At 35.0% G+C, this 27,150-nt stretch overlaps 1 protein-coding gene across 1 annotated transcript in view; it reads right to left on the bottom strand.

Annotated features, from left to right (window-relative positions):
• Window positions 1-27,150, bottom strand: part of LRPPRC (leucine-rich pentatricopeptide repeat containing) — a 99,465-nt gene that overhangs the window by 59,991 nt on the left and 12,324 nt on the right. The window contains exons 3-15 of the mRNA XM_010842303.1: window positions 26,032-26,154; window positions 22,084-22,205; window positions 21,920-21,978; window positions 21,155-21,241; window positions 20,360-20,486; window positions 19,680-19,824; window positions 19,221-19,366; window positions 18,866-18,971; window positions 18,677-18,784; window positions 11,271-11,389; window positions 9,719-9,812; window positions 6,478-6,544; window positions 199-226 (exon numbers count right to left, since the gene is read on the bottom strand). Coding sequence (XP_010840605.1) covers window positions 199-226; window positions 6,478-6,544; window positions 9,719-9,812; window positions 11,271-11,389; window positions 18,677-18,784; window positions 18,866-18,971; window positions 19,221-19,366; window positions 19,680-19,824; window positions 20,360-20,486; window positions 21,155-21,241; window positions 21,920-21,978; window positions 22,084-22,205; window positions 26,032-26,154 — 1,331 coding nt within the window. The remainder of the gene's footprint in view (window positions 1-198; window positions 227-6,477; window positions 6,545-9,718; window positions 9,813-11,270; window positions 11,390-18,676; window positions 18,785-18,865; window positions 18,972-19,220; window positions 19,367-19,679; window positions 19,825-20,359; window positions 20,487-21,154; window positions 21,242-21,919; window positions 21,979-22,083; window positions 22,206-26,031; window positions 26,155-27,150) is intronic.

Here is a 27,150-nt window from a genome sequence, read left to right as displayed (position 1 = left end):
AAAACTTAAGAATTTAGGACTAACTCAAGGTCACTTCAACAATAAATTTCATGATCCAGGAAGGTAGTTTTAAAACTAAAACTACCATTTCAAGATTCTAAATTCATTAACTTAGAGTGATGTATGATAAATGTATGAAGCTATTATAACTTGCTTTTTATTTATCACACTATGATTTGCAGTATTAGGAATACTTACCTTGCTCCAAAGATTTATATTCATAGACCTGCAGGGGGCAGCAAAGGATTGAAAATAAACCCAGAGGTTTAAAAAACATTAAAATATACTAGCAATCATTATATGCAATACATACAGATCAAAGCCTTTAAAAAAAAAACAAAACGTTTCCAAAATCAAAGTTAATTTTCAGGGCAAGATAATTTAGAAAGACTGATTCACTTATTTTGAACCCTCAAAATAAAGAGTGGTTTGGACACGAACCACTAAGAACCATCTCTAAACCTTGGGGTCCCAGTTTCATGGAGCAGGTATCTGCATGGTCTCTAAGGATCTCCCCGAGACTGCTTATTACTTGTAATGGTAAAGGCAGTAACTACACAGTGGAGACACTGAACCAGTATCTTCACTGAGTGATCAAACTTAACATCACTAATGAGGTGCTGACGGACACATTTTAGATTTAATTTCCCTGAGAAAAACAGAACAACATTCCTGTGGTATTCCAGTCAGAAACGTAACATGAAGTTAAACATGAGGAAGCATCATGAGGAACATTCTAGAAAATAACTGGCCTGTTTTCTCCATATCTATTAGTATCATAAAAGACAAAGGCTGAAGAACTGTCCCAGATTAGAGAAAATTAAAGAGAAAAGATGACTAACATCTATTCCTTGACTGGATTCTGCATAGTGAGTGAAGTCGCTCAGTTGTATCCGATTCTCTGCAACCCCATGGACTGTAGCTTACCACGCGCCTCCGTCCATGGAATTTTCCAGGCAAGAGTACTGGAGTGGGTTGCCATTTCCTCCTCCAGGGGAATCTTCCCAACCCAGGAATCAAACCCAGGTCTCCCGCACTGCAGGCAGATGCTTTACCATCTGAGCCATCAGGGGTTCTGTATAGGAGGAAGGAAAATAAGGGCCCCTCCAAAAAAAGAGTGAAAATACTTGACAGAACTGGTATATGAGCTCTGTTAGATAAAAATATTCCATCAACGTTAAATATCCTGAGTTTGTCGACTGTGATGTGGTTGTATAAGGGAATATCCTTGTTCTGTGGCACTGTGTATCTGTCACGTGCCTGCCTCTTTGTGACCCCATGAACTGTAGCCTGCCAGGCTCCTCTGTCCATGGGATTCTCCAGGCAAGAATACTGGAGTGGGTTGCCATTTCCTTCTCCAGAGGATCTTCCCGACCCAGAGATCGAACCCATGTCTCTTCCATCTCCTGAACTGGCAGGTGGATTCTTTACCACTGAACCACCTGGTTGTGTAAGGGAATATCCTTGTTCTGTGGAATTATATACTGACATATTTAAAGATAAAGCATCATGACATATGCAACCTAAGCACAAACAGCTCCAAAAAATTAACATTTATGTGTATGTGTGTGTGTGCATGCGTGTGTGTGTAAAGAAACGGAAAGTATAATGATAATTTCACAAAATGCTAAAAGTTAATAAATGGGGTATGTAAGAGATCTCTATACTACGCTTATAATTTTCTATAAATGTGAAATTATTTCAGGAAAGCAAAAAGAACAGCTCACTCAAATTGTGACTGTTAAAAGGACAAACTATTTATAAAATTGGGTAACCAATGAACACTAGGTCTTAGACTATTTGTAATCTTTGTAAACTTAATGTCTATAAGCTTTGTATATTTAATTCAAACACGGAATCTACTTTCAGCAGATTAGTTATGTGTTTTAATGATAATATTACAATGCAAACATAATGTATATATTTACTATAATTATGTATATTATACTTACATTGTAAAAATACCCACAAAACTTACAGACCTCTTAAAATCGGCACCTACAAAAATTCACAGGCCTCTTTAAACTTGAGATTGAGCAGTTTAGAGTGAACTGTTTTGGTACAGTGAGTTAATAAGGCACTTGTTTTTACTTTAAAAACATTCCAAAGGAACTACTGACACACGACAACTAGGATGGACCCGGGGGCATTACGCCACCTGGAAAAAGGCAATCTCAATATACGATTTATGTAATTTTTTTCCATTTATGTAACTTCTGCAAACTAAAATTATAAAAACTGAGAACAAATCAGTGGTTGTCACAGATTAAGGATGGTGAACGGAAGCCTAAGAGGCAGTGGCAGGGAGGTGGGGAATTTGTAGTGATGGCATAGTTCTGTATCTTCACTGCAGTAATGGTTACTCAAGTCTATGTATGCGATAAACTGTCAGAACTACACACGTACATTGTACGAACGTAAAATTCCCAGTTTTGGTAATGCACTGTAGTTATGTAAGATGCAACCACTGGGGGAAAATGGGAGAGTGCATATAGGCCGTTTGTGTCTTATCCTTGCAACTTTCTGTGACTCTAAAATTATTTCAAAACAAAAAGTAAAACATGTCCCATGCCCTGCCAGAATCCTCTGCCTTATGATAAAATCATTCCTCCTACTAAAACACATTGAGAAAAAGGTTTAAAAAGATGAACCTGTATTTGTAAGTGGAGAAAAACGTTTACAAAGCCCTGCATTGCACACATATTCTTTTTCATTATAGTTTATCACAGGACACTGAATACAGTTCCCTGTGCTTACAGTAGGACCTTACTGTTTATACAGTGGTTACCATCTGCTACTCCCCAACTCCTGATTTATTCCTCTCCCCCTTTTCCCCTTTGGTAAATCATAACACCCTTATGATAGATAGCGAAGAACTAAAGAGCCTCTTGATGAAAGTCAAAGAAGAGAGTGAAAAAATTGGCTTAAAGCTCAACATTCAGAAAACTAAGATCATGACATCTGGTCCCATCACTTCATGGGAAATAGATGGGGAAACAGTGCAAACGGTGGCAGACTTTATTTTTTTGGGTTCCAAAATCACTGCAGATGGTGACTGCAGCCATGAAATTAAGACACTTGCTCCTTGGAAGGAAAGTTATGACCAACCTAGACAGCATATTAAAAAGCAGAGACATTACTTTGCCAACAAAGGTCCGTCTAGTCAAGGCTATGGTTTTTCCAGTAATCATATACAGAGGTGAGAGTTGGACTATAAGGAAAGCTGAGTGCTGAAGAATTGATACTTTTGAACAGTGGTGTTGGAAAAGACTCTTGAGAGTCCCTTGGATGGCAAGGAGATCAAACCAGTCCACCCGAAAGGAGATCAGTCAGAGATCAAACCAGTCCACCCTAAAGGAGATCAGTCCTGGGTATTCACTGGAAGGACTGATGATGAAGCTGAAACTCCAACACTTTGGCCACCTGATGTGAACAGCTGACTCATTTGAAAACCTTGATGCTGGGAAAGATTGAGGGCAAGAGAAGGGGACGACAGAGGTTGAGATGGTTGGATGGCATCACCGACTCAATGGACATGGGTTTGGGTGGACTCCGGGAGTTGGTAATGGACAGGGAGGCCTGGCGTGCTGCAGTTCATGGGGTCGCAAAGAGTCGGACACGACTCAGCGACTGAACTGAACTGAAGGGAAACATGGATGTGCATTTCCATATTGGAATGCAGTTTTTGCCAAATTCAGACTTAAATTGAAGAAAGTGGGGAAAACCACTAGACCATTCAGGTATGTCCTAAATCAAATCCCTTATAGATTATACAGTGGAAGTGAGAAATAGATTTAAGGGACTAGATCTGATAGACAAGAGTGTCTAATGAACTATAGACGGAGGTTCATGACATTATACAGCAGGCAGGGATCAAGACCATCCCAATGGAAAAGAAATGCAAAAAAGCAAAATGGCTGTCCGGGGAGGCCTTACAAATAGCTGTGAAAAGAAGAGAAGCAAAAGGCAAAGGAGAAAAGGAAAGATACAAGCATCTGACTGCAGAGTTCCAAAGAATAGCAAGGAGAGATAAGAAAGCCTTCCTCAGCGATCAATGCAAAGAAATAGAGGAAAACAACAGAATGGGAAAGACTAGAGATCTCTTCAAGAAAATCAGAGATACCAAGGGAACATTTCATGCAAAGATGGGCTTGATAAAGGACAGAAATGGTATGGACCTAATAGAAGCAGAAGAGGTGGCAAGAATACACAGAAGAACTGTACAAAAAAGAGCTTCGCGACCCAGATAATCATGATGGTGTGATCACTGACCTAGAGCCAGACATCCTGGAATGTGAAGTCAAGAGGGCCTTAGCAAGCATCACTACAAACAAAGCTAGTGGAGGTGATGGAATTCCAGTGGAGGTTTTCAAATCCTGAAAGATGATGTTTCCCACAGGACTAGGTAAAATGACTAAGATATCTCACTTAATGTTCTGTAATTTACTGCATTTCTGTTAAATATGAATAATTATTTCTGGTAAAGTGTAACTCCTAAGTAACTTTAAGTGAATCTCTTATGTGCTAATCCTTAAGGAGCTGCAGGGCTCTACTGGTGATATCTATCAGTTCTGTTTTCAGAACAGCTTTCAGTCAGTCAATTCTAAAGTTGCTAGATTCTTAGAACTCACACATGGACTGGAATAGTTCACATTTCCAATAATCTCAAAACACATGGGCTAGCAGATAAAGTATCAGGACCAGGGAGAGCTACCTTAATAGCAGGGCTCAACTAATTTAGTGGGAATACTACTAGACTAAAAGCTGCTCAAGTCCTACCTACGAAGCATAGAATCCAAGAGATGTGGGTTGGATCTCTGGGTTAGAAGATCCTCAGGAGGAAGAAACAGCAACCCACACCAGTATTTTCACCTGGAAAATGTCATGAATAGAGCAGCCTAATGGGCTACAGTCCGTGGGGTCAAAAAGAGTATGACACGACAGAGCACACACACACACAAACACACACAAAGCATAGAAGCATGCACTAAGAAAACTTGTTTCAAGTAATTTAATTCAAGATCATCTCAGAACAAAGCTCAGAAATATTTAGAGGAATTAAAAAAAAAAAATCCACATTCCCCACCATAAAATTCACAACTAGCATCCAGTCAGAAATTGTCAACAAGCACAAATGTATGATGCATAGTAAGAACAAAACTTATTTAACAAAATTAGGAGGCAAGGACAGCAAAACATCTGTCATTAACATCTCCATACAGAGAAGAAGGAAGAAAGAAGCATGAGCATATTAAGGACACACGGCATATATTTAAAAAATAAAAAACCCCAAATGAAAAATACAATGTCTGAGATTCAAATACATTCTAGATGTATCTTTGCCTTAGCCAAAGCTCTGCACAGTACAAGTTAGTCTACCTTCTTCAGAATAAAAGACAAGCTCCTTCATGTTTTTTAAAATATTTTACAATCTGATCCTAATCAATGTCTCCAATCTCAACAATAAATACTTGCTGAATAAAAGGGAATGCTCAAAAACAGAGGCAGAAACACAGAATAAATAAGGCCTCAGTAATTGATTCAACAGTGTTGATTATGTGCCAGGTTAATATCTATGTGCTGAACATAGGGCAATAAACATGGAGCTTATGTCCTAATAATCAAAACAGCTGTCACAAAATCTTTTGTCACAAAATAAGAGCAAAATATAAAAAATAAAAAAATATGGCATGCCCTTAGAGGCTTTCATTTTTCCAAACTACCACAAACCAGAAGCAACCTACACGTCCATTGACAGATGAATGGATAAAGATGTGGTACGCCCTATACACACACATACATGCAATGAAATATTATTTAGCCACTAAACAGAATGAAATATTGCCATTTGCGGCAACATGGATGGACCTGGAGATTATACTAAGTAAAGTAAGTCAGAGAGAGAAAAACAAGTATCATATGATCTTGTGAAATGTTAAAAAAAAAAAAAAGATACAAATGAACTTATTTACAAAACAGAAACAGATTCAAAGAGAATGAATTTATGGTTGGTTACCAGCATGGGAGAGGGGAGGGAGAAATAGATTGGGAGTTTGAGAATGATATGTACAAACCGTTATATTTAAAATAAATAACCAACGAAGACCTACAGTTAAAAAAAAAAGTCATCTTGTAATTAAATGCTCAAAGCATAAATCAAATATGCATGCAAATTTGTCTATACCTCCTACTCACCATTTTCAGAGTACTTTCTTTTTTGAAACAAAACCTTTACCTGATCAGTATGCATTTCTAGGAAATGTTTGATATAAAAGGCAGCCTAAACTCAATTCAACTACTTAGTAAGAATAAAACAGACCCAAACAAGCAAACAAACAAAAAACAGATAAGATTATTTCAGGTAACTAATATATTGCAAGATAAGCATATCTGTTTCTTTCCTCAAATAGTAGGTAAAAAAGACAGAAGAAATCAAGTCCATATTTAGACAAAGATCATATAAGATAATCATCTTACCTTCTAAAGCCTAGAATGAGGCTGCCTCTCAATGAAGCAAATGAGAAAGGCAATGTATTTGATTCCACTGCAAAAGAAAATTATCATCATAAAATTCCAGACCAAAACCAAAAACTTGCATTATCAACATATTTGGAAACACATTTATACCAATATCTTTCAGTTTTCATTTGGGAAGTATTATTTTAAAAATGGAAAAATTTTGATACAAAGTTAATTAGAAAATTGCAGTAATACATATTGGCAATATAAGCTATCTTTTTAAAATATTTTACCTCATTTACATAAATCTATACAACTAATGAATTTATAAATATTCTTCTGTATAACTATTAACTAACCTAACAGTGTACTCAAAGTCAGCCTGGTACATATACCAAGACTGTATGTTATCGGACAACATGGCACTATGAAGGGAGAGAGTGTCACCACCTTTTAAAAACAGAAGATGCGGGGGGGAGGGGATGCTCCTTCCTGAGAGTTGTGTAGGATTATGTTGAACCATTCACATTTCCTCATTCTACTTTTCACTATGATCTATAATCTGCATTCATGCAAGAGTGACAACCTAAAGCCATAATAACCTCTTGATCTCTGTTAAATAACTGATTTATATTGATCTTTCACTTTTCTGATGATTTTATTTCCTCTACTATTCATTTTGGCATTTAACAGGCACGTTTCAGTGAAACCTCGCATGTTTCAATGCTGACAGTCTAAGCCTAATTTGCCTTAGTGTAAGAATCAGGCTTTAATGCATAAAACCTGACGCCCCACATAACCCTTGTCATAACAAGCATGGGACAGAATCATGGCGGGCATCTCCTGAAGTTATTTTATATAAAATAAATACATAAAATGGTGCCATGTTATAAGTAATTGTTTTCATCTTTTCAGTACATTATGTAAAGTGGCTACAAAAGATTCAAGAGGGACAGAATTATAACAGGTAGGAACCCACTGTGGAGGCAAATTCTGAAGACAGAATTAATAAATAGTTTAGATACCTGGTTAAGATTTTTTAAAAATTCATGGGAAAAGTCACCATAAGTTTTAATATTATTTGTTCATCTCTCTAAATATGAAAAAAAAAAGTTAACCCACACACATAAGGAGAATTACTCGAGACCAACTGTCAGATCCCTTGAACACGAAGCCCAAATTTCTCAGTGGTTTCATGTGACATTAACTCTAAAACCTGTCTCTGAAATGACCTGAATTTAGTTGCTCCAGGAATTTGAAAGTGGATGCACCACATGCTTTTGGGTAACCCTGAATTTCGCTTGATCACGTTATTTTCCATGCCTACAAACTCAAATGGAGAAATGGTTCTTACTATTCCACAAACTTGATCAAGATTAGCTATTTCATAAGTCAGGGGGTTGGAATATACAGCATGGTGACTACAGTTGGTAATACTGTATTTCATATGTGAAAGTTGCCAAGAGATCTTCAGTCCTCATCACAAGAAAAAAAAATTTCGTAACCATGTATGGGGATGGATGTTAACTAGATTTATTCTGGTGATCACTTTCCAATACATACAAATATTGAATTACTATATTATAATGCCTGAAACTAATATTTTATGTCAATTACACCTCAATTTAAAAAAAAGACAATCCATTTACTTTTCGCTACTACTTGCTATTCCTTATAGTAACCAAAAGTGCCTCTCTACAAGCAGCCTACAGCAAATACCAGCAATTACAGAACTAACCACTCTTCAAAGACCTGTAATTCAAGGGAAAGGGAGGACACTCATGGAGTGAGCTGAAATCTTCTGTAGTCTTTAAGTTCATGGCAATTTTCTTTTTCACATTTAATAAACAACCTCTTGAAAAGTTATTTCTAAACTATTCAAATTAGTATTTTACAGATTATTATCAAGCTTTTATTAATTAAAAAGGTCACCAGAAACATTTCAGCCAGCTGGAAGACTGCTGACAGAAAGCATCTAGTTTCCGTAGCAACAAACAAGTCTGAAAAAAATCAAGAGGTTGACAATGAAGTGGAATGGATGGTATGATAAAGGGAAAGGCATCTCTCTTGTATTCACCTTATGTGCCCAGATTCCTGTTAATGCTTCTGTTTTCAACTTGTCAGTATGAAAAATCTATATATTATACAGAGTGGAAGGCAAAATCAATACACTCAGATAGCAGCCTGCATTAATACCCAACCTTACACTCAAATAACTACACCTCTAACAATCACCATTTTTCATACTGACATTTCACCTTTCCCTTTACAATAATACCATAAAATAAAATAAATCCAATTTGGGCATATTTTGAATTAGAGGCTCTATTTTAAATAATGTAGACACAGGTACTATGTACCAACAATCTGGTTTTCACAAAGCTTCCATTTATACAGTTTGAATACATGTTAATCAAAGCTTAGCTTTTAACATTTTAGTGGGCTGGATATTGATGTTTGTATGTTTGTTTTTAAATGGTGCCTTTTCACAAGACCTGAAACACTGTCAAGTTAATGCCATAGATAATGTTAAAATTTTTTAATTAAAAAATGTCTAATTTATTAAAATTAAAATGTCTGATAGTAAAAAAATAATAATAATAAGGTTAAAGTTAGATGATCTTGGTCTGACTCAGTCACCAACTTTGGCCAAATCATTTAACCTCTCTAAGCCTCTCTTCATCTACCAGTGTATGACTTTTATTAATATGTGATGAACACTGTAAAGCACCCTACCATTTATAAGTGTTTAGTAAACATTTGCTGTGTTTCATTAATGAGGACTGGGGAGCTGGCTTCACATAACTGAGGGCCATAATAAGCATTAGTTTAGAAAACACTTTCAAAAACCACATCTCAGAGGATTTTCACAACTCCCACAAGGTAGAGAGACAGGCAATACAATCCCATTTCATGAAATTGAAACAAAAGAATGGTAGAGAGATTTGTTTCTGATCCCATAATCAGCAGTTTATTATAAATAAGATCCAAGCCTTTCAGGTCTCCATTCCAACCTAACACCATGTTACTTCCAAGGTTCTTTACGTTTTAAAACTATTTCCAAATTATTTTTAAGTTTCAATTCATAAACCGTCTTATCAGGCTAATTTTCAAAAAAACTTATAAAAACTTCCTCCCTTTCATGGAAATTACTCTGAACTACCCGAGGCAGGGAGTGAGGGCATGGACTACCCTGTATGTTCTCAAAAGTCACAGAAATTAACACCCGCCAAGTTTACTCCTTATGTTGCATACTTACTAAATGATAAAATATAATCTAAGTTTCCATTTACTGCTTTACTTCTCAATTCAGCTTGAGAAAACACATTATCATCATGTGGACATCCGTTTTCCTAGGGATAAAGCATATTTCAATGATAATATACCTCAGCTTAAAATATTCAAATTTCCTGTTTTCCCATTTCTTTATATCAGAAACTCTAATGATCTTTTATTTTAAAAGATCATTTTCTAAAATACAAATAAATTGAATAACCAAACTTTAGCAAAAGCTATGAATGGAGTTTCAACATCCTAAATTAAATGTTTATCTTTCAATTTACATAATCTGTTACTATTAGAGTGCCTTCCTTCTAGGGAGAGTTTACTACTGAAGACATTAGAACTACTCTCTCATTTACAACAATGTACTAATCCAAAACGAAGAATGTATTGATCCAAGATGATATTTTAAGGCATATAATGAGGTACAGGTCAAATTTATTTTTATTTAACTCCAAATGGGTAATTACTTGTCTCAGTATCATATTTAATAATTTAAGTAAATGAGTTGAAATTCACCTGAACATATTTACTGAACCACTTTATAATAACAGCACAATATTAAAAATCAACTAACCAATAATAAGAAATAAAGATAAATTATGGTACATCTATACAATAAGACATTCAATCATAAAAAATAATTTGTGGAATTACATACTATAATGTAAAGGTGCCAAGTGAGAAGAGTAGGTTTTGGGGAAATATGTGGGGAAACTACCTTTTTAAGTGCATTTTTTAACAGTTAAATATGGATAGCACAGTCTCAAAATACACTGTTAAGGACTCAGGGAAGAAAGCTAAAGACACTCAAGACATAAACTGTATCTTTAAGAGGACTGTAATTATGAAATTATTTAAAAGAAAAGACACGCTAACAATATAGAAAAATAAAGGCATTATGTGAATAACCACCTAAGAAACAGGTCTTCTGAGCAAAACATTACGTCTTAAAGTATGTGTACTCTACAGAGTTGTTCCTAATTGCCCAGTGCTTTATTCTGAAAATCAAAGTGCAACCATTTGCTGAGCCAGTGCGCTATCCAAGTCAATTTTTCACAGGCCCTTTTATAAATGTCTTGCTTATTCTGGTGGGGACAGGAAGTATCTGGTAGGAAAATAAAGCTTTGGGGTCAAACAAATTATTCAAAAAAAAACCGGAATAGTAAATTTATTAAGAGTTTATTATGAAAATTCATAGAGAAGTAAAAGTACTACTCAAAACATAGGTACAGCTACATTGTAGAGTGGGGTTAGAGTGAAATTGTTTTATTTAAATTGTGTGTGATATTGGCACGTTCTCTCTTCAACACAAGACAAATGTTATTTTCCCTTTTAAAGTTTTTTTAAAGTTTAACAACCTTACAGGTGTTACACTCACCAATATTTTTTTACAAAGCTTTAGAAAGTTATATACCAACATGACCATTTTAGTACTCGGCTCAGTGACTTTTTCCTTGGTTACCACAAAACACTAGGGAGGGAAGATGCTCTCTTCAATTATGAAATTAGAGCCACACTGTGCTCACCTGCAGAACAGCACGAACTGACTTTATACTATCAAAGCTCGGAAACACGTAATTAACGTACGTCTCCTGATCAGGAGTCACTCCCATCTCATGCATTCCTTTCAGGACTTCCACTATACCTGTAAGATCAAATTTAAGAACACAGAGATGAAGAACTGAGAATACATTAACAAAAGATCAAAGTTCAGTTCATCTATTTGAATTTTAATGCAGGAAAAGTACTCAGCATTTTGTTTGTCTGAAAGAGAAAGAACAAAACTGGGTGATAAGATGCTAAATGAAAAAAATTAAACTGCTCCTTCCTACATCTCTCCCTATTAATTCATAAGAAAAATGAAAACAATTAAGCCAGATGCTTAATAATTTCCAGTATCCCAACTGAACAGAGATCATAAAACATCACTGCTATCACACAGCATTGATGGATCTACAAAATAAAACTTGACATGAATAAATATCAGAGACAAGGGATTACAGGAGTGGGGTGAGAAGAGATCTGTTTAAGACAAACGTTTTTAAGTTAAGCACTTATGTAAAGAATTCCTTGTGAATTATTAATAACTACCCTGTGAATTCTTATTTAATAACACAAGAAAGAATAATTGATTCTAATGAGCTAGTCTCATTGTATTTTACACTATAAAAGTCTAGTAAATTGTTCGTTCTTTCATTTCCCCCATTCATAAAAACATCTTTTATTAACTTCTCAAAAGGACAGTTCATGTTTTCCAAAGCTATGGTTAGCTTCAAATAGTACAAACATTTTTTTAAATCAGACAATTCTAGAATATTGTCAAACTATTCAGGTGCTACCTACTTTGACAGAAGCAATAGTTTAAGAAAGACCTCATTTATTTTTCTCTTTAGAATTTACTTCTTTAGCTTTATTACTTTCACAGTGTTAAAACGTCCCCTAAAAAAAATCCCTGTTTTTGATTTATGGTATTATCTACATAAAAACTATATTTCTTTAAGTTTCTTATGTAATAGATTCTAGTACCAAAACTTGACTATAAATTCTCACTGAATACAGACTTGCATATAGAGACAAGTCTGACTACATTATGAATATTGCACATTTTTTAGATAAAATTCAGATTATGGATCAAAACCTTTTAAATTTAAACAGTTCATTATATTTAAAATTACCCAGTATTTTCAAAACCTTAATTAAATGTATTTTTCACTATGTAAAAACAACACAGGAAAAAAACCCCAAAAGACAAAGCAAGTGCTTACATATAGATTAAAGAGAACATGCATGTAAAGTTGGTCCATACAGCACACACAAGCCTAAACAATAATTGCAAGAAAAATCTGAAGCTATTCCTCCAACAACTCCCTGGGAATTAGTACTAACAACCTTTATATCTATCATAAAAATAGCAAGTCACACTGGGCTCTTCTTCATACGCAAAAATTACTAAGCACTTGGCGCAGTACATAGCTGCTTTACAATTACTAGTAATAGACCTGTGCTAATCTAATGTCCTCAAAGTATCTTCTGGCCAGTAATGACTGCTTTCATGACCACGGTTTAAAGTAAATTTCTAAATTTCAGGTACGACATTACAGTGAAGTGACAAAACAAAAGCAAGGTTTGCAGTTTAAAGAGACAGCTTTCAACTCTGGTCCTGGCACTTAATGGCAGAGTAACTGTGAGTAACTCCACTTTCAGTTCAGTTCAGTCATTCAGTCGTGTCCGACTCTTTGCAACCCCATGAATCACAGCACTCAAGGCCTCCCTGTCCATCACCAATTCCCAGAGTTCACCCAAACTCATGTCCACTGAGCTGGTGATGACATCCAGCCACCTCATCCTCTGTGGTCCACTTCTCCTCCTGCCCCCAATCCCTCCCAGCATCAGAGTCTTTTCCAGTGAGTCAACTCTTCGCATGAGGTGGCCAAAGTACTGGAGTTTCAGCTTCAGCATCAGTCCTTCCAATGAACACCCAGGACTGATCTCCTTTAGGATGGACTGGTTGGATCTCCTTACAGTCCAAGGGACTCTCAAGAGTCTTCTCCAACACCACAGTTCAAAGGCATCAATTCTTCAGAGCTCAGCTTTCTTCACAGTCCAACTCTCACATCCATACATGACCACTGGAAAAACCACAGCCTTGACTAGACGGACCTTTGTTGGCAAAGTAATGTCTCTGCTTTTGAATATGCTGTCTAGGTTGGTCATAACTTTCCTTCCAAGGAGTAAGTGTCTTTTAATTTCATGGCTGCAATCACCATCTGCAGTGATTTTGGAACCCAAAAAAATAAAGTCTGCCACTGTTTCCACTGTTTCCCCATCTATTTCCCATGAAGTGATGGGACCAGATGCCATGATCTTAGTTTTTTATTTCTGCTTTATTGACTATGCCAAAGCCTTTGACTGTGTGGATCACAATAAACTGTGGAAAATTCTGAAAGAGATGGGAATACCAGACCACCTGACCTGCCTCTTGAGAAATCTGTATGCAGGTCAGGAAGCAACAGTTAGAACTGGACATGGAACAACAGACTGGTTCCAAATAGGAAAAGGAGTATGTCAAGGCTGTATATTGTCACCCTGCTTATTTAACTTATATGCAGAGTCCATCATGAGAAACGCTGGGCTGGAAGAAGCACAAGCTGGAATCAAGAGTGCTGGGAGAAATATCAATAACCTCAGATACGCAGATGATATCATCCTTATGGCAGAAAGTGAAGAGGAACTAAAAAGCCTCTTGATGAAAGTCAAAGAGGAGAGTGAGAAAGTTGGCTTAAAGCTCAACATTCAGAAAAACTCCACTTTACTGGGCAACAATTTCTTAGCTTACACACTAGAAATGGCAATATACCCAACCTGTGCCTTCTAGACATTTTAACATATAACAACAATTTAACATGTAACATTTGACTTGATCCTTCTACCCACCATCCATGTAATAAGGCAATACATCAAGGCACTCAATAAACAGAACAATTTTCTGACCTGTAAGAGTCCATGCCTATTAAATGGATGGAAGCAAAGTATCAAAACTGCAAATATTACCCACAGGTATGGAACAAATTCCTGTGGTCTAGGCCTACAGGAAGATGGAGGACATCTGAAAAAACATACTGAACAAAAAGAATCCCAGTATTGCAACTCAGTTTAAACTGATCAGTATATAAAGTTCTATATTAAGAAGGCTTTCATCTCAGCCTACTCAGGGGAAGAGTATAGATTTCTCTACTTAAATAAAGTTGGAAATGCCTCCAGGAGTCCAATAATCTTTATTTTAACAAAAGTGTTAAAGTAAGCATTTTCTTCAATGTCAAAGACATGTCCTAAAATAGAAACAGTTTACTAACTGCAGGCAGGTGCTTGAAATACTACAAAAAAGGAAAAACCTACACTTTCCCCTCCAATCAGAAGGACCTAAGATCAAGTCCTTTTGGACTCAGAAATGATAATAAAGCTCCATATTATACTTCTCAGGGTGGTCACTAAAACTAAAATCTGTGTGAAACCCTAAAAATACTAAACAAATGTTAATAGTAACAACAACTAAAATATTTTTAGCTGTCTTAAAATACTCTAATAGCATAAAATAACTGTTTCATTTTCTTGCAAACAGGTCAACAAACTAACTACAGACCGAAGATTCCTATACAAACACTTCTCATCATCAATGCCTCAAATATATTTTAATCTCTTAATTCTTCAATCTTCTAATAATGCTTTTAAGGTCAGGAAGAGTGCATTCTGCCTGTTTAGATGACCTGCATTGGTAGCATTTTTAACTTATGTATCTTTCCAACTGAAACTAAGGCAGTTTTATGAAAACCTGGATTCCCATCATTGCTCAGATGAGTTCAGTCAAGGATATTCACTTCAGTAACTATAGTCGGACAGGAAGATGCAAACACTTCTCAGTAAGAAAGGTGACTGATCTGACACACCTACATGTATCTTCCTCAAAAATACAATCCACATTTTAAAAAAATATTCATATATTAACTTAGATAAACAAGGATCCCAAACCTCTGTGAACTTAGAAAATCTAAACGATCTAGTAAACAGTATTTCAAATGTAAGCACCATAAAGTTTATGAATCGAAAGGAAAGTCTCCATTCAAAAGTTTTAAAGGAATTAAAGTACTTCAAACTACTGGGAAAGATACATGGGTTTTCTGAACAAATCCCACTGACTAGGGTTGTTTATGCCACATGATTTTAGACTCTACCCAGAGAACTCACTTTACAAGGAGGGAATTTCTTATTTTTTTAAAAGTTCCCCCTAAAATAAGGATTCTTTTTTATTCTACTTGTTTGACTTAGTATGAACAGAATGCCAGATTTCTAATTTATATCCACTGAAAACTTTGATACAGTTCCATGTATTCTGGCATCAAGTATTACTGCTCAAAGTCTAGAAAACTTATTACCTTAGTGATCTTTAAAAACAAAAAAACTGAACAAGGTTTGAAGCTTCTAATCCAATTCTGAGATTATAGAGAAAATACTATGTTTTTAAAAAAAGAAAAAAAAAAAACAGGAAATTAATGTGTGATATAGTATTGTTAACTAAAGTACAGATTTTGTTCAAATTAAAAAAAAAAAAACTTACTGTAAGCCATTTGGGGGAAAAAAGTAAACTGCTTCCGATAAAACCAGACACAGATGCATCTCCATTTGTTTAGATTTTCAACAGAAAGCATTTTACTAGAAAAATAAAAAGTACCTTCTACTCAACCATTTTACTCAACTGGTATTTAGGCTTTCATACCAGCCTTTCCTTTCATATTTTACCTTTTATATTCTTATTTTCAGGTTTCTAAAAATATACCAAGGCATGTAGATCCTTAATCATTCTGCATTATTTCCTCTCACTTGGGCCAGTCCACTAAAATTCTAAGAGAGGATTTTTCCATTTGTGCCACAGAGAAACACCGGCAAGAAAAGCCATGAGGAAGTCGCTATAAGAATCTTTTTTAGGGCTTGCTGATGGCCAAATCTGCAGCCAGAAAAATTCTATTCAATAAACGTTTGATCATGCTACAGTTGAAAACTTGGTTCAGTCTGATCTGAGCTCTGAATACCTTTCTTTGATTTCCTAGTTTTATTTTTTCCTTATGAAAAATACTCCTCTACATCCTCCATCTCTGTAGCCATTACTTTCTTCTATTTATTTCTACCAGTTTACATATGACATTCCCCAAAAGATAAAGTCACTGCACTATTAAGAATGTTACTTCTTTATCTTACAGGGTGCTGGAGAATTGATGCTTTTCAACTGTGGTGCTGGAGAAGACTCTTGAGAGTCCCTTGGACTGCAAGGAGATCAAACTAGTCAATCCTAAAAGAAATCAGTCCTGAATATTCATTGGAGGAACTAAAGCTCCAATACTTTGGCCAACTGATGCAAAGAACTGACTCACTGGAAAGACCCTGATGTTGGGAAAGATTGACAGGAGGAGGAGAAGGGGACAACGGAGGTTGAGACGGTTAGATGGCATCACTGACTTGATGGACGTGAGTCTGAGCAAGATCCGGGAGTTGGTGATGGACTGGAAAGCCTGGCGTGCTGCAGTCCATGGGGTCGCAAAGAGTTGGACCCGACTGAGAGACTGAATTGAACGAAACTATATAAAATATGTACAGTCATTGACCTGTTACATGAAGAAAAGTCTGTAGAACACATACTTTGTTTTCAGGACTATTTGCAAGGGAGAAATGAGTTTTTAAAAACTATAAACCAGCTGACAATCTCTTGTACTCTCAGGCTAACTTCCTCAGTTTTCCTATTTTCCCAGTTAAAAATCTTCATTGATTAAAATAACTGGTACCACTTTTTTAAAATGTCCTTAATTCAAAAATCAATACCTAATTTTTAACCAACAGCTAAGAATTTTTAGAAAACAAATACAGTATATTTACCAATGTCTAAATATGCAGTTGTTAAGGTATTAGCAATGAGTATTTACAATAGGAGGACAGAAACTGTGTTCTAATCCAAGCACCACTGACGACTACATGTAGAACCTAAGACCATTCACTGACTCTCTGGGCTCTCAGTTCCTTCATTAATATAATGGGAGCTTCCAAAAAGGTACCTTTGATCCAAAGAGTCTAAGAAAAGAGGGCCGGGAGACAAGAGTCCACTTTTCTACTAGTCTGAGATACAACTATGGAAAGAAATTACCTGAATTCTTCTTTCATGTTTACTAAGTAGTAAAATGTAGTAAACAATTCAAGTCTACATACTGTGATAGGTTGAGGAAAAAAAACTGACCTGATGAACAAACAAAGGTTTCAACGGGAGTACTCAAAGTATTTTCATATCTGTGTACAATGGACAATACTAATATGCCCAAGGGATTTTCATGGAATGATGCAGATTTTCTGTGGTTCAAAAAGACTAGGTTAAAGGTTACCTCTTGGAGCTTTCAGAACTGGAGGATACGCAAAGAGTTAATCAACTAACATATTGTTTTCCCAAAGATTTTTCTAAAAAGGATTTAGATACTTTTAGAGCCAGAAACAATTAGGGAAGACTTGTTTCACTATTTCCTTGAAACCAGAAAACAGCTATATATTTAAAACAAAATTGCAACATCAAAGTCTGCTAAAAGCACTTTTTTGTTGTTTGTGCACTTTGTTTGTCACCCAATGTCATACTAACAACCCTGCATCTCATTCTAAAGCACATTATACAGCAAGATAAAATGAAAAAGACCATTTTTTGTTTCCCCAAGGGGGAAGTACTTCTGTTAAAAGCATCTTTTTATGAGACTACTCTTTCTGAATTACCAATAATGCAAACCAAGGAATTAGATACTGTGCTCTAAAATTTAATATTTGTTCAATTCTTATTCATATCCTATAGACATCCCATGTGTACAGGGAAAAGTATGCTAAATGCTTAAACGTACTTAAGAACCTGGAAGATTGAACATTTCTGTCCTTCAATCAGTAGGCTGTCAGGCCATGAGCACTTATTTTGCAATAAAAGTTCTCTTGCCTTTCCTATTATTTTAACAGCTCAGTAAAGGAAAAATAGACTGGTCCAGAAAGAAAACGGTCTAGTTGTACGGTATATAACGTTGACTTTAATAAGGCTAGATAAACTAATTTCAAACACTATATGTATGTAAAACCAAGAACTAAAGCGTTTTTTGAAGAACTTAAAAATGATGAACTATTTAAAGCCACAATCACAAGTTTGAATACCAAGATTAGAGATGAAATAAGAAATGAAATTAAGATGAAAGAAATCCATTATGTTTGTCTTTTAAGCTTTTACCTAATACTTTACCATGGCTTAACCCAATTCTATTTCCTCATAAGGTTTAATAAGTAGGTTTCCTCAAATAATTCAATTAAATGTGTACAGAAACTGTTATACTGGATATCTGAACCACTATATCTGTAAAAGGTAAAACCAAACCTTGAACATTTTTCTCCTTCTGATGTCCAACTAGCAATGGCCAAAAATAATGAGTTCTAATAGGAAAACCTTCTTCCTTCAAAGCCTTCATCAGCACTTTTGCCAAATCTGAAAGAGATACCATAAAATATATCAAAGCTACCTCAGCAAAACTTGCTTATGTGAGTTCTAATTATGAGAATACAGTACCGAATTTTTGAGCCACTAAAGCACACTGGAGTGTGAACTGCAAAGGCGACGTGTGCAGCTGGGCTTCCTTTAGCTTCTTACAGTAGTCTCTAAGCTGCTCTGGAGGCTAGAAAAGAAAGGCACTACACGTCAGTTCAATCTGCAAATATCCTACCATTTGACCTTCTGCCTTTGAGACAAAAGAAAAGTGTGAACCCCTCATCCTCTTTCTGCCCAAAACTCTTCCAACACAAAAACAAAGCTTTCTTACTATTTATATTAATAGTTGATCTAGTCTCATGTTCTTCTATTTTAAACAATCGTATTTCACTGCCGATTACACTGTCTACAAAGTAAAAATGGACTATTTGAATACCGTATTCACAGTGACACAGTGTCGTAAAAAGAAACTGCCAAAGTCATTCAGACTGCTTTCCCTTGATATAGGGCATGCTAATAAAATCTGCAATGCCGTATCTTCCAATTTTTCAGTGACTAAAAGCAAAATGAGGTTCATTGTATCTGGAAAAAAACAAAGACATCTTTTGTTACTGATTTAAACAAAATCTGTTACTGATTTCCCATTCATATCAACATCAAAAGACAAACTTATGAACTGCAAGTACCAAAAAGGATTTATCTGCCTAAATAATAAATACTTCCAAATCAAAATACTCCCATGTATTCATTAACTCAATTTTTTCAGTTTATTAAAGCTTTAAAAGAATCGTATGTTCACCTACCACAATACCCTATTGCTAGAGAATGTCCATTCCGTCATGTAAAAATAGTTTTATTTTTAGAAAAATTATGAAAATAAAAACTTTAAAACTACCTGGAATATATCTTCTTTCATATGTAATTTTTTCCAAAATTTCTGGGACATATTGAGGATACCCAGCTTTACTGAAACTCAAGATAATTTGCAATAAATCACGATCCATAAGGTAAAGATCAGACTTCTCCACTTTCTCCAGGGTCTAAAGGAAGGTCCAGAAATTAAAAGAACAAGTGAGATGCAAAATTTTTTAAACTGAATCTAAATAAATTAAAATACCAAGATTTTAAAATTTTATATATATGGTACAGTGGTAAAGAACCTGCCTGCCAATGCAGGAGACTCAAAGAGGCATGGGTTCAATCCCTGGGTCGGGAAGATCCCCTAGAGTAGGAAATGGCAACTCGCTCTAGTATTCTTGCCTGGAAAATCCCATGGACAGAGGACCCTGTCAGGCTACAGTCCATGGAGTTACAAAGAGCCAGAAACAACTGAGACACTGAGGACACACACCATCTAAAGGTTTAAGACTTCTTTTGTAAAACAGAAAATATTCTGTTTCAGCAATAATTGTTACATCAGCAGCAAAGTACTGAACTACAGTAAGAATTCTCCTTCAAGACTATCTGTAAGAGATTATCATTAAAAACAGATATACACTATACTTTTCCATATCACGCAAAATTCAAGAGTTTATACAAATGATTTAAAAGTATGTTTATTTATGTAAGTCACACCTGTTTAACATGGTCAATATCACCCTTCTCGGCATATGCATTCAATAGTGCTAGGTATGTGTCTGGACCAGGCTCGATTCCAGCCTCTTTCATTACTGTGAGAATATTTTCTGCATTCTCCATATCTCTGTACATTAATTCAAAGAAAATAAAACAGATTACTATAATACTGCCAAATGTCATATCATTTAATCTAGAATATATTACCTCTGCTTATTAAAAATTCTTAATTCTTAAGTACAAACATTTAGAATCATAACATCAGAAAAGTAAAAATACATATTAGATATATATTATAAAAATGTATATGTATTAACATGTATTAAAAATACATATTAAACTAGCAATAGGTTTCCAAAATAATAAGGATCCTTAACATCTCAAATTTTTATAGCTAACTTTTCCAAAACCAAATTATACAATAATTACAGACATTAAAGAATGTGCCCTCTTCCATTGGGTATGTTATGACTCAAATCTATCTTTTTAGGAAAGAATAACATTTAGTAAAATATTCTTCAAAAATAAAAATATTTTCTAGGGCACTAGCAAAACAGTTAATAAACTTTACAAAATCAGTTACTTTGGATAAGTTCAGTTTTTAAAACTGAAAACCTTCAAATAAAAATTTAATCAAACAGATAATTTAAGAATAACTTATATTAAGATGTGCATATTCTACCACATAGACTCAAAAGAGTTTTTTTAGAGTTAAACATAGTTTTAAGAATTTTCTACAATAGCTTCCTATAAATTAAACCTCACTTGAGAGTAAATCCCTAGGCTGAGCATTACCCAGATCTTGCATGCCCCGTGACAAGAGCACTGAATACTGCCTCTGTGACTGGAAGATCCTTAGTTTTCATAAATCCAAGAATCGTGCTGCAACAAAAGAGAAATAAAAATACTTCTTGGAAATACATGAAAAACACTTTTTACAATATGTGCACACAAAAATCCCACTCCCTGAAGTTGTATCAATAGTTTTCAAGTACATTTGTTAAAGATAGAGGGTAAATTTTAAAAATCTGATTGTTTCTTCTGTACTACTAATTAAGCTTCAAAAAGCATAAAGTTTAACAAGATTCATTTCATTAAAAATGAGATTGTACATTTCAATTTATTCCTTATTTCCTAAACCCTCCATCCAAAAGTAGGAATAAACTATCCATGAACAATGTCACAATTGATTTTATATAAAACATGTGTGAAATAAAGAGAATATTATCAGTTTTATAAATGAATACAATGTAAATGGTTACCAACATTTGTTTTTGGAAACAGCAATTTAACGAACAAAAAAAGTAAAACCAGCTTTTAACCCAACAATTTTAAATTTCTGCTCCAGTAAATTATACTTTTAATTAAAATAGTAGTCTTCAATTAATTATCTTTCCCCTTTTACACAATTTAGTATTTTATCTAAGTCATATGACCAAATTCGCTAGGCTAAAATCCTTCTAAAATAATTTTCTAATAAAAAAAAAAAAATGACTATATTCTAGATCTACAAGACGTACATATTTGTTTGCTTAAACATACATTTATAAAACTACATACCTGGCACCTTCAATATCTCCCATATTACAATAAGCAGCAATCAACCTTTGGTATGTCACCTGTCAAAGAAATGGGCCAGTAAATACTTTTTAATAATTTTTTTTCTTGGTTAAAAACAAAAGTTGATATGACCAATAAACACATCTGTAATAGCAACTACTTACTCGATTTGGTTGAATGTTTCCTTTTTCCATTTTTGCCAAGAAGTCAGTTGGTGAAAATTTATGCTCATTTTGAAGGTAGACTTTAAGCAAAGCATTATAGTGACTTACATCATACACAGTACCTACAAGTGAAATTTATATAAAATTTTTAGAAAAGTCATACCCTTTATCACAACTAAAATATGTGCACTTAAATGTAACAAAAAGGGTTAAATGATCAATTCAGAATTTTACCCCATATTTAGACCCATCCATGTAGAAATCCTGTCAGAACAGAGCAAACTAAGTATACAAGAGTAACTATTGAATTAAGGGACAGTTACATGCAACCATCTATTCAAGTATTAAAAGGCCTCTTACTTATGAAGCATAGTATTCCCTTCCAATCAGAAATTGCTTCCTCTAGTGCGCATTTTCCTCTAATTTTCCTCTAGAAAAAATAGTTCCTCTAGTATGTTGGAAAAGCTGAAAATACTGCTCAAAATCCAGGTAAGTGACATCTACTGTGGTTTTTCAGGAAGATTTTATGGTCAAGATAAAAGTTAACGTAACTCTGCTGCTAAGTCGCTTCAGTCGTGTCCGACTCTGCGACCCCACAGACGGTAGCCCGCCAGGCCCCGCCATCCCTGGGATTCTCCAGGCAAGAACACTGGAGTGGGTTGCCATTTCCTTCTCCAATGCATGAAAGTGAAAAGTGAAAGTGAAGTCGCTCAGTAAGTGTCTGACTCTTCGTGACCCCATGGACGTAGCCCACCAGGCTCCTCCGTCCATGGGATTTTCCAGGCAAGAGTACTGGAGTAGGGTGCCATCACCTTCTCCGACAAAAATCTACTAGGTTTCATTTCTTTATTTCTGTCACAATAACATAGTTCTGCAGATGACAAAAATATTTCTGTGAATTTCATTAAAAATGTTATCTGCATACTTACTATTACGTCTAGTTAATTTCATGGGTCATTTCTCGAAGAGAATTTTTAAAAAAAAATAAATACTGTTATCTTTCATAGAGTGAATTGAGAAAGTCTTTAACTGTCTAAAATTTACATTAAAAACTCAAAGTTTAGGGACATCATCCTAAAGCATCCTACTTTAACAATAAAAAGCTATAAAACAGCTTGTCCTTATGTATCTTACCATATACCTGTATACCTTTAATACTATCTCATGGCTCTGGCTGTACTGTCCATTATTTTTAATGTTACAATATCATGTTCTTGTTCAATCTCATTATGTAATAATTTTACAAATTATCATCAACTTACTTTGTTCAAACTCAAAACAATATTCTAAAACATTACTATTTTAGATAGAAGCCAGGTTTCTTGCTAGATTAGCACTCACTCATCCATTGGTGTAATCTGGACAATTATTTTCTCCTCCATGTATTACCTTGTGCTTGCCCACAGTAAAGGTCTGACACTTTTCTGTCATTTCACAAGCCTTTTATGTGCAGTTATGCTTATTAGTTTGGCATTCTACTGTTCAAGAAAAACATAGAGACTTGAAGATGTCATTATATAGCTCCCTTCATCAAGATTATGTAATTGTATTAAATGTGGACATGCCCTAATACTAAAAAACATGTTTGTGCTTTTTTGTGCAGAGCAGTTTTTATCCCTACCTTTGTCTCTAAATCAGAGCTCTAGTAGTCAAAGTTTTTTGCAGTTTCAAATAAATTAATAGGCTTTGTAAGAAAACAGTTTTATTAAAAAAAAAAATTACATCTATCCTTTTCCAAAATGTGATTATTATCTTAGAGAATTTTTTTTAAGTTAAGACTTGACTGACTGACGAGAGTGGACCTGGGTGTCTGGGGAACACCGGTCCAAGCCTTTCACAATAAACTTTACTGAGCCTTTCAAAACTGAACCATGCTAAAGTCTCACTATTTAATGAAGTAGAATTTAAATTTTTTTGAAGTTCATTTTCCACAATTTCAATTACTATTACTTTAGTACCCAACATATGCAAAACACTGGAAGGTTCATGATGAAGATTCAAATATGAATAAGATCATCAGCTGCCTAGAGAAGAGTATCTATTAATATTAAAAAGACAAATTGACAACTCTAATGCAGGCAACTGATGAGATACACATTGGGACTGCAAGTAAAAGTCTAGATTGGAGGGATTTAAATTACAGCTTGAAAAATGGATTGCTTTCAAGAGTAAGAAAAAAGAACACTCCAAAAGAGATGAAACGACTTGAACAAAAAAACTTAAGGAGACATATATTATCAGAATGGGGCCAAGAATACACCAGAAGTAATTCTATTTTTAAAAATTTAACATGTGGCAACACTGAAATGAGAGCCTACCATTTCCAGTGTTTCCTCCAGAATCCCCTGTACTCTGGAAAACTCAGTTCCAGTCTCAGCTCTTTCACAGCTCGTTTTGTAACTTTGGACATGTTATCTAAGCTAAAAAAAAGTCTCTTATAGCTTGGGACTTCCCTGGTGATGCAGTGGTTAAGATGCCGTATTTCAAGGCAACGGGCGTAGGCTCTATCCCTGGTCGAGGAACTAAGACGCCACATGCTGTGTGACAAGACTTTTACAGCTTTAAACGTCTGCGAACAAGTCACAGGTGCAACCACCAGGTTTCTAACAATGTTAATTCAACAACTACTTAACAAGTATAGTGAGTTCAAAGCACTGGTCTACTGGCAAAGAGAAGAAGATACTATGAATTTTAGTCTCACAAAGGATATACGGTGTAGAGGAAAGGTATTTGTGAGAAGCTCAATTAGAAAACACTACATGTCTTTCTATTGAGGTATTAAATGTCGTACTACTGTGTAAGGGCTCTTTTCTATTTGAGAATATAACCCATTCTCACAAATACTTCTAGTTCAACATGCGTCTTTAAATTATGTGACTGACATATAGACATATATAGTTTGTGAAGATTTTCTTAAATCAGGAATGAACATTGAATTTTATCAAATTATCTTTTACACGATTTTATTTTTTGAATAGGTACTATGTTCACAGTCTCAAATTGAAAACGTATAAAAAAATATTGGAATTCCCAGGCAAGAATACTGGAGTAGGTTGCCATTTCCTCCTCCAGGGGATCATTCCCACTCAAGGATCAAATCCAGGTCTCCTAATTGCCAGGTGGATTCTTTACCACTGAGCCACCTGGGAAGCCAGAGTCATCGACTATAGTTTAATTTTAAAAGAAAAAAGTACGGTAAAAATTATAGCTAGTGTATACTACCCTTCCAGAAACATTTTATTATACGCACAGACACATATAAACATTTTTCTTCACAATGGTAGCCAACTATACATCCTGTTCTGCATCTTAATTTTTAACTATACTTTGGAAACACACCACATTAGTATATGAAGAACTCCTTTTTTTTTATGGTTGCACCATATTCCATTTTATAGACACTCTAATTTATTTAACCAATGCCCCTAGTGAGGGACATTAGAGTTGGTTCCAAATTCTTACCATTGCAAACAAGCTACAATGAAGAATATCCTTTTGCACATGTGAGTATATCTATCTAAATTCTAACAAATGGTCTATGTTGTATACCTGAAGTTAAAATAATTTGTAAATCAAGTATACCTCAAAAGACATTTTTAAAAAATAAAACATATTAAAACACTGAAATGCTTGATATGTCAATAAATTTTAACAAACAGAACTACTTGGTCAAACAGTATGCGCATTTGTAACTTTGACAGACCAAATGTCTATTTTGTTCTTTTTAACTTACCTGTAAAGTATTACTTGTTATGAAAAATTACTTTATTCTTAATGCCCCTAGATGTCACTATAACTCACCAAATAAGTCATATCACACAAGAAAAATATGAATCAAGTAAACCCCTTCATAAAACTGAATGACATTTATGCACAGAAATTCTTTTTTTACTACAAGAAAAAAATATCCACACCCTTTATACACATCATATATTCAAACAATCATACCCAATTTCTGAAGTTCATCCCATATCTTATGAGCAAATTCTGTTCTCTCAGAGAGCTTTAGTTCAGGCAAGAGAGACCCACAGCTGCGCAGTAGTAGCAAGGCTTGATTACCACCCGGGCTACCTATGAAAACAGGTTGATGGTTAATGTTTAACACCGTACCCTGTATCATACAGATAAACCTAAACTGAAATCTGTAAATACTTAAAAATGTCCTGCCTCACTAAAGATAATATTAAAAGGGTCCTAATCAGAAAAATCCTATCTCAATCATCAGGTATCATTTAAAACGTTAGTAAAAGTTTTAAAAATTGGTCTGCTTTCTTAGGGAAGCTAAGGTTAGAGATCTATACAATCTGTAAGACTACAGAGTACATAAATACAAAGGAGCTAATTTATATGCACTACTTCTTGCAACTGAAAGGCTATGGTTCTCAGTATCTTATGCAAATAGTACAAAGCAGCCCAATTAAAATCCATGAATATTCAATTTAGGTTTACAATCCCTTACAAACACTAACTTCCTTCTCCCTTAAGCCACCTGTCCCTGAAAGCTGATTTCAAAACAAAAATAAACCACTTATTGCCAAGATTCTGTTCATATAAAGTATCCAGAATAAGCAAACCTTTAAGAAAGTACGCTAGCGGCTGTCTAGGGCTAGAAGGGATGCGGGTTTGAGGGCTGATGTTTAGCGGTGTGGAGGTTTCTTTTGGGGGTGATAGAAATGTTCTAAAATTGACTGCTGTGATAGCCATGTAACTCAATAAATCAAAGGCAGAAAATGATAAAAACTGTCTTTAAATGCCAGTTATTACTGAAACTTCTTTTGTATTCCTCATCATTAGATTCTATAGCTTCTTAATGTGACTGAAATCATGGATGAGCTTTGGAAAGCTGGTGAATGGTCTCAAAACTATACACAAAATTATACGTGTGGCTTGCATGCAGGATTTTGTGTGAGCCTGTGGGGTCAGGTTTTTTGGGGGTGGGGGGAGGGGGGCTGAGGGCCTGTAAGTTTCTATCATATTATCAAAGTTGCATAAGTGACTCGAATGTTAACAGCTAAGTGAAAATGAAAGTGAAATAATGATTATCAGTCTTCAGTCTTTCTGGAAATC

The sequence above is a fragment of the Bison bison genome, unplaced genomic scaffold, assembly GCF_000754665.1.
Source record: "Bison bison bison isolate TAMUID 2011002044 unplaced genomic scaffold, Bison_UMD1.0 scf7180017864177, whole genome shotgun sequence".
NCBI lineage: Eukaryota > Metazoa > Chordata > Mammalia > Artiodactyla > Bovidae > Bison > Bison bison.
The sequence above is the reverse complement of the archived record's forward strand: the minus strand, read 5'-3'. Positions and strand labels throughout refer to the sequence as shown.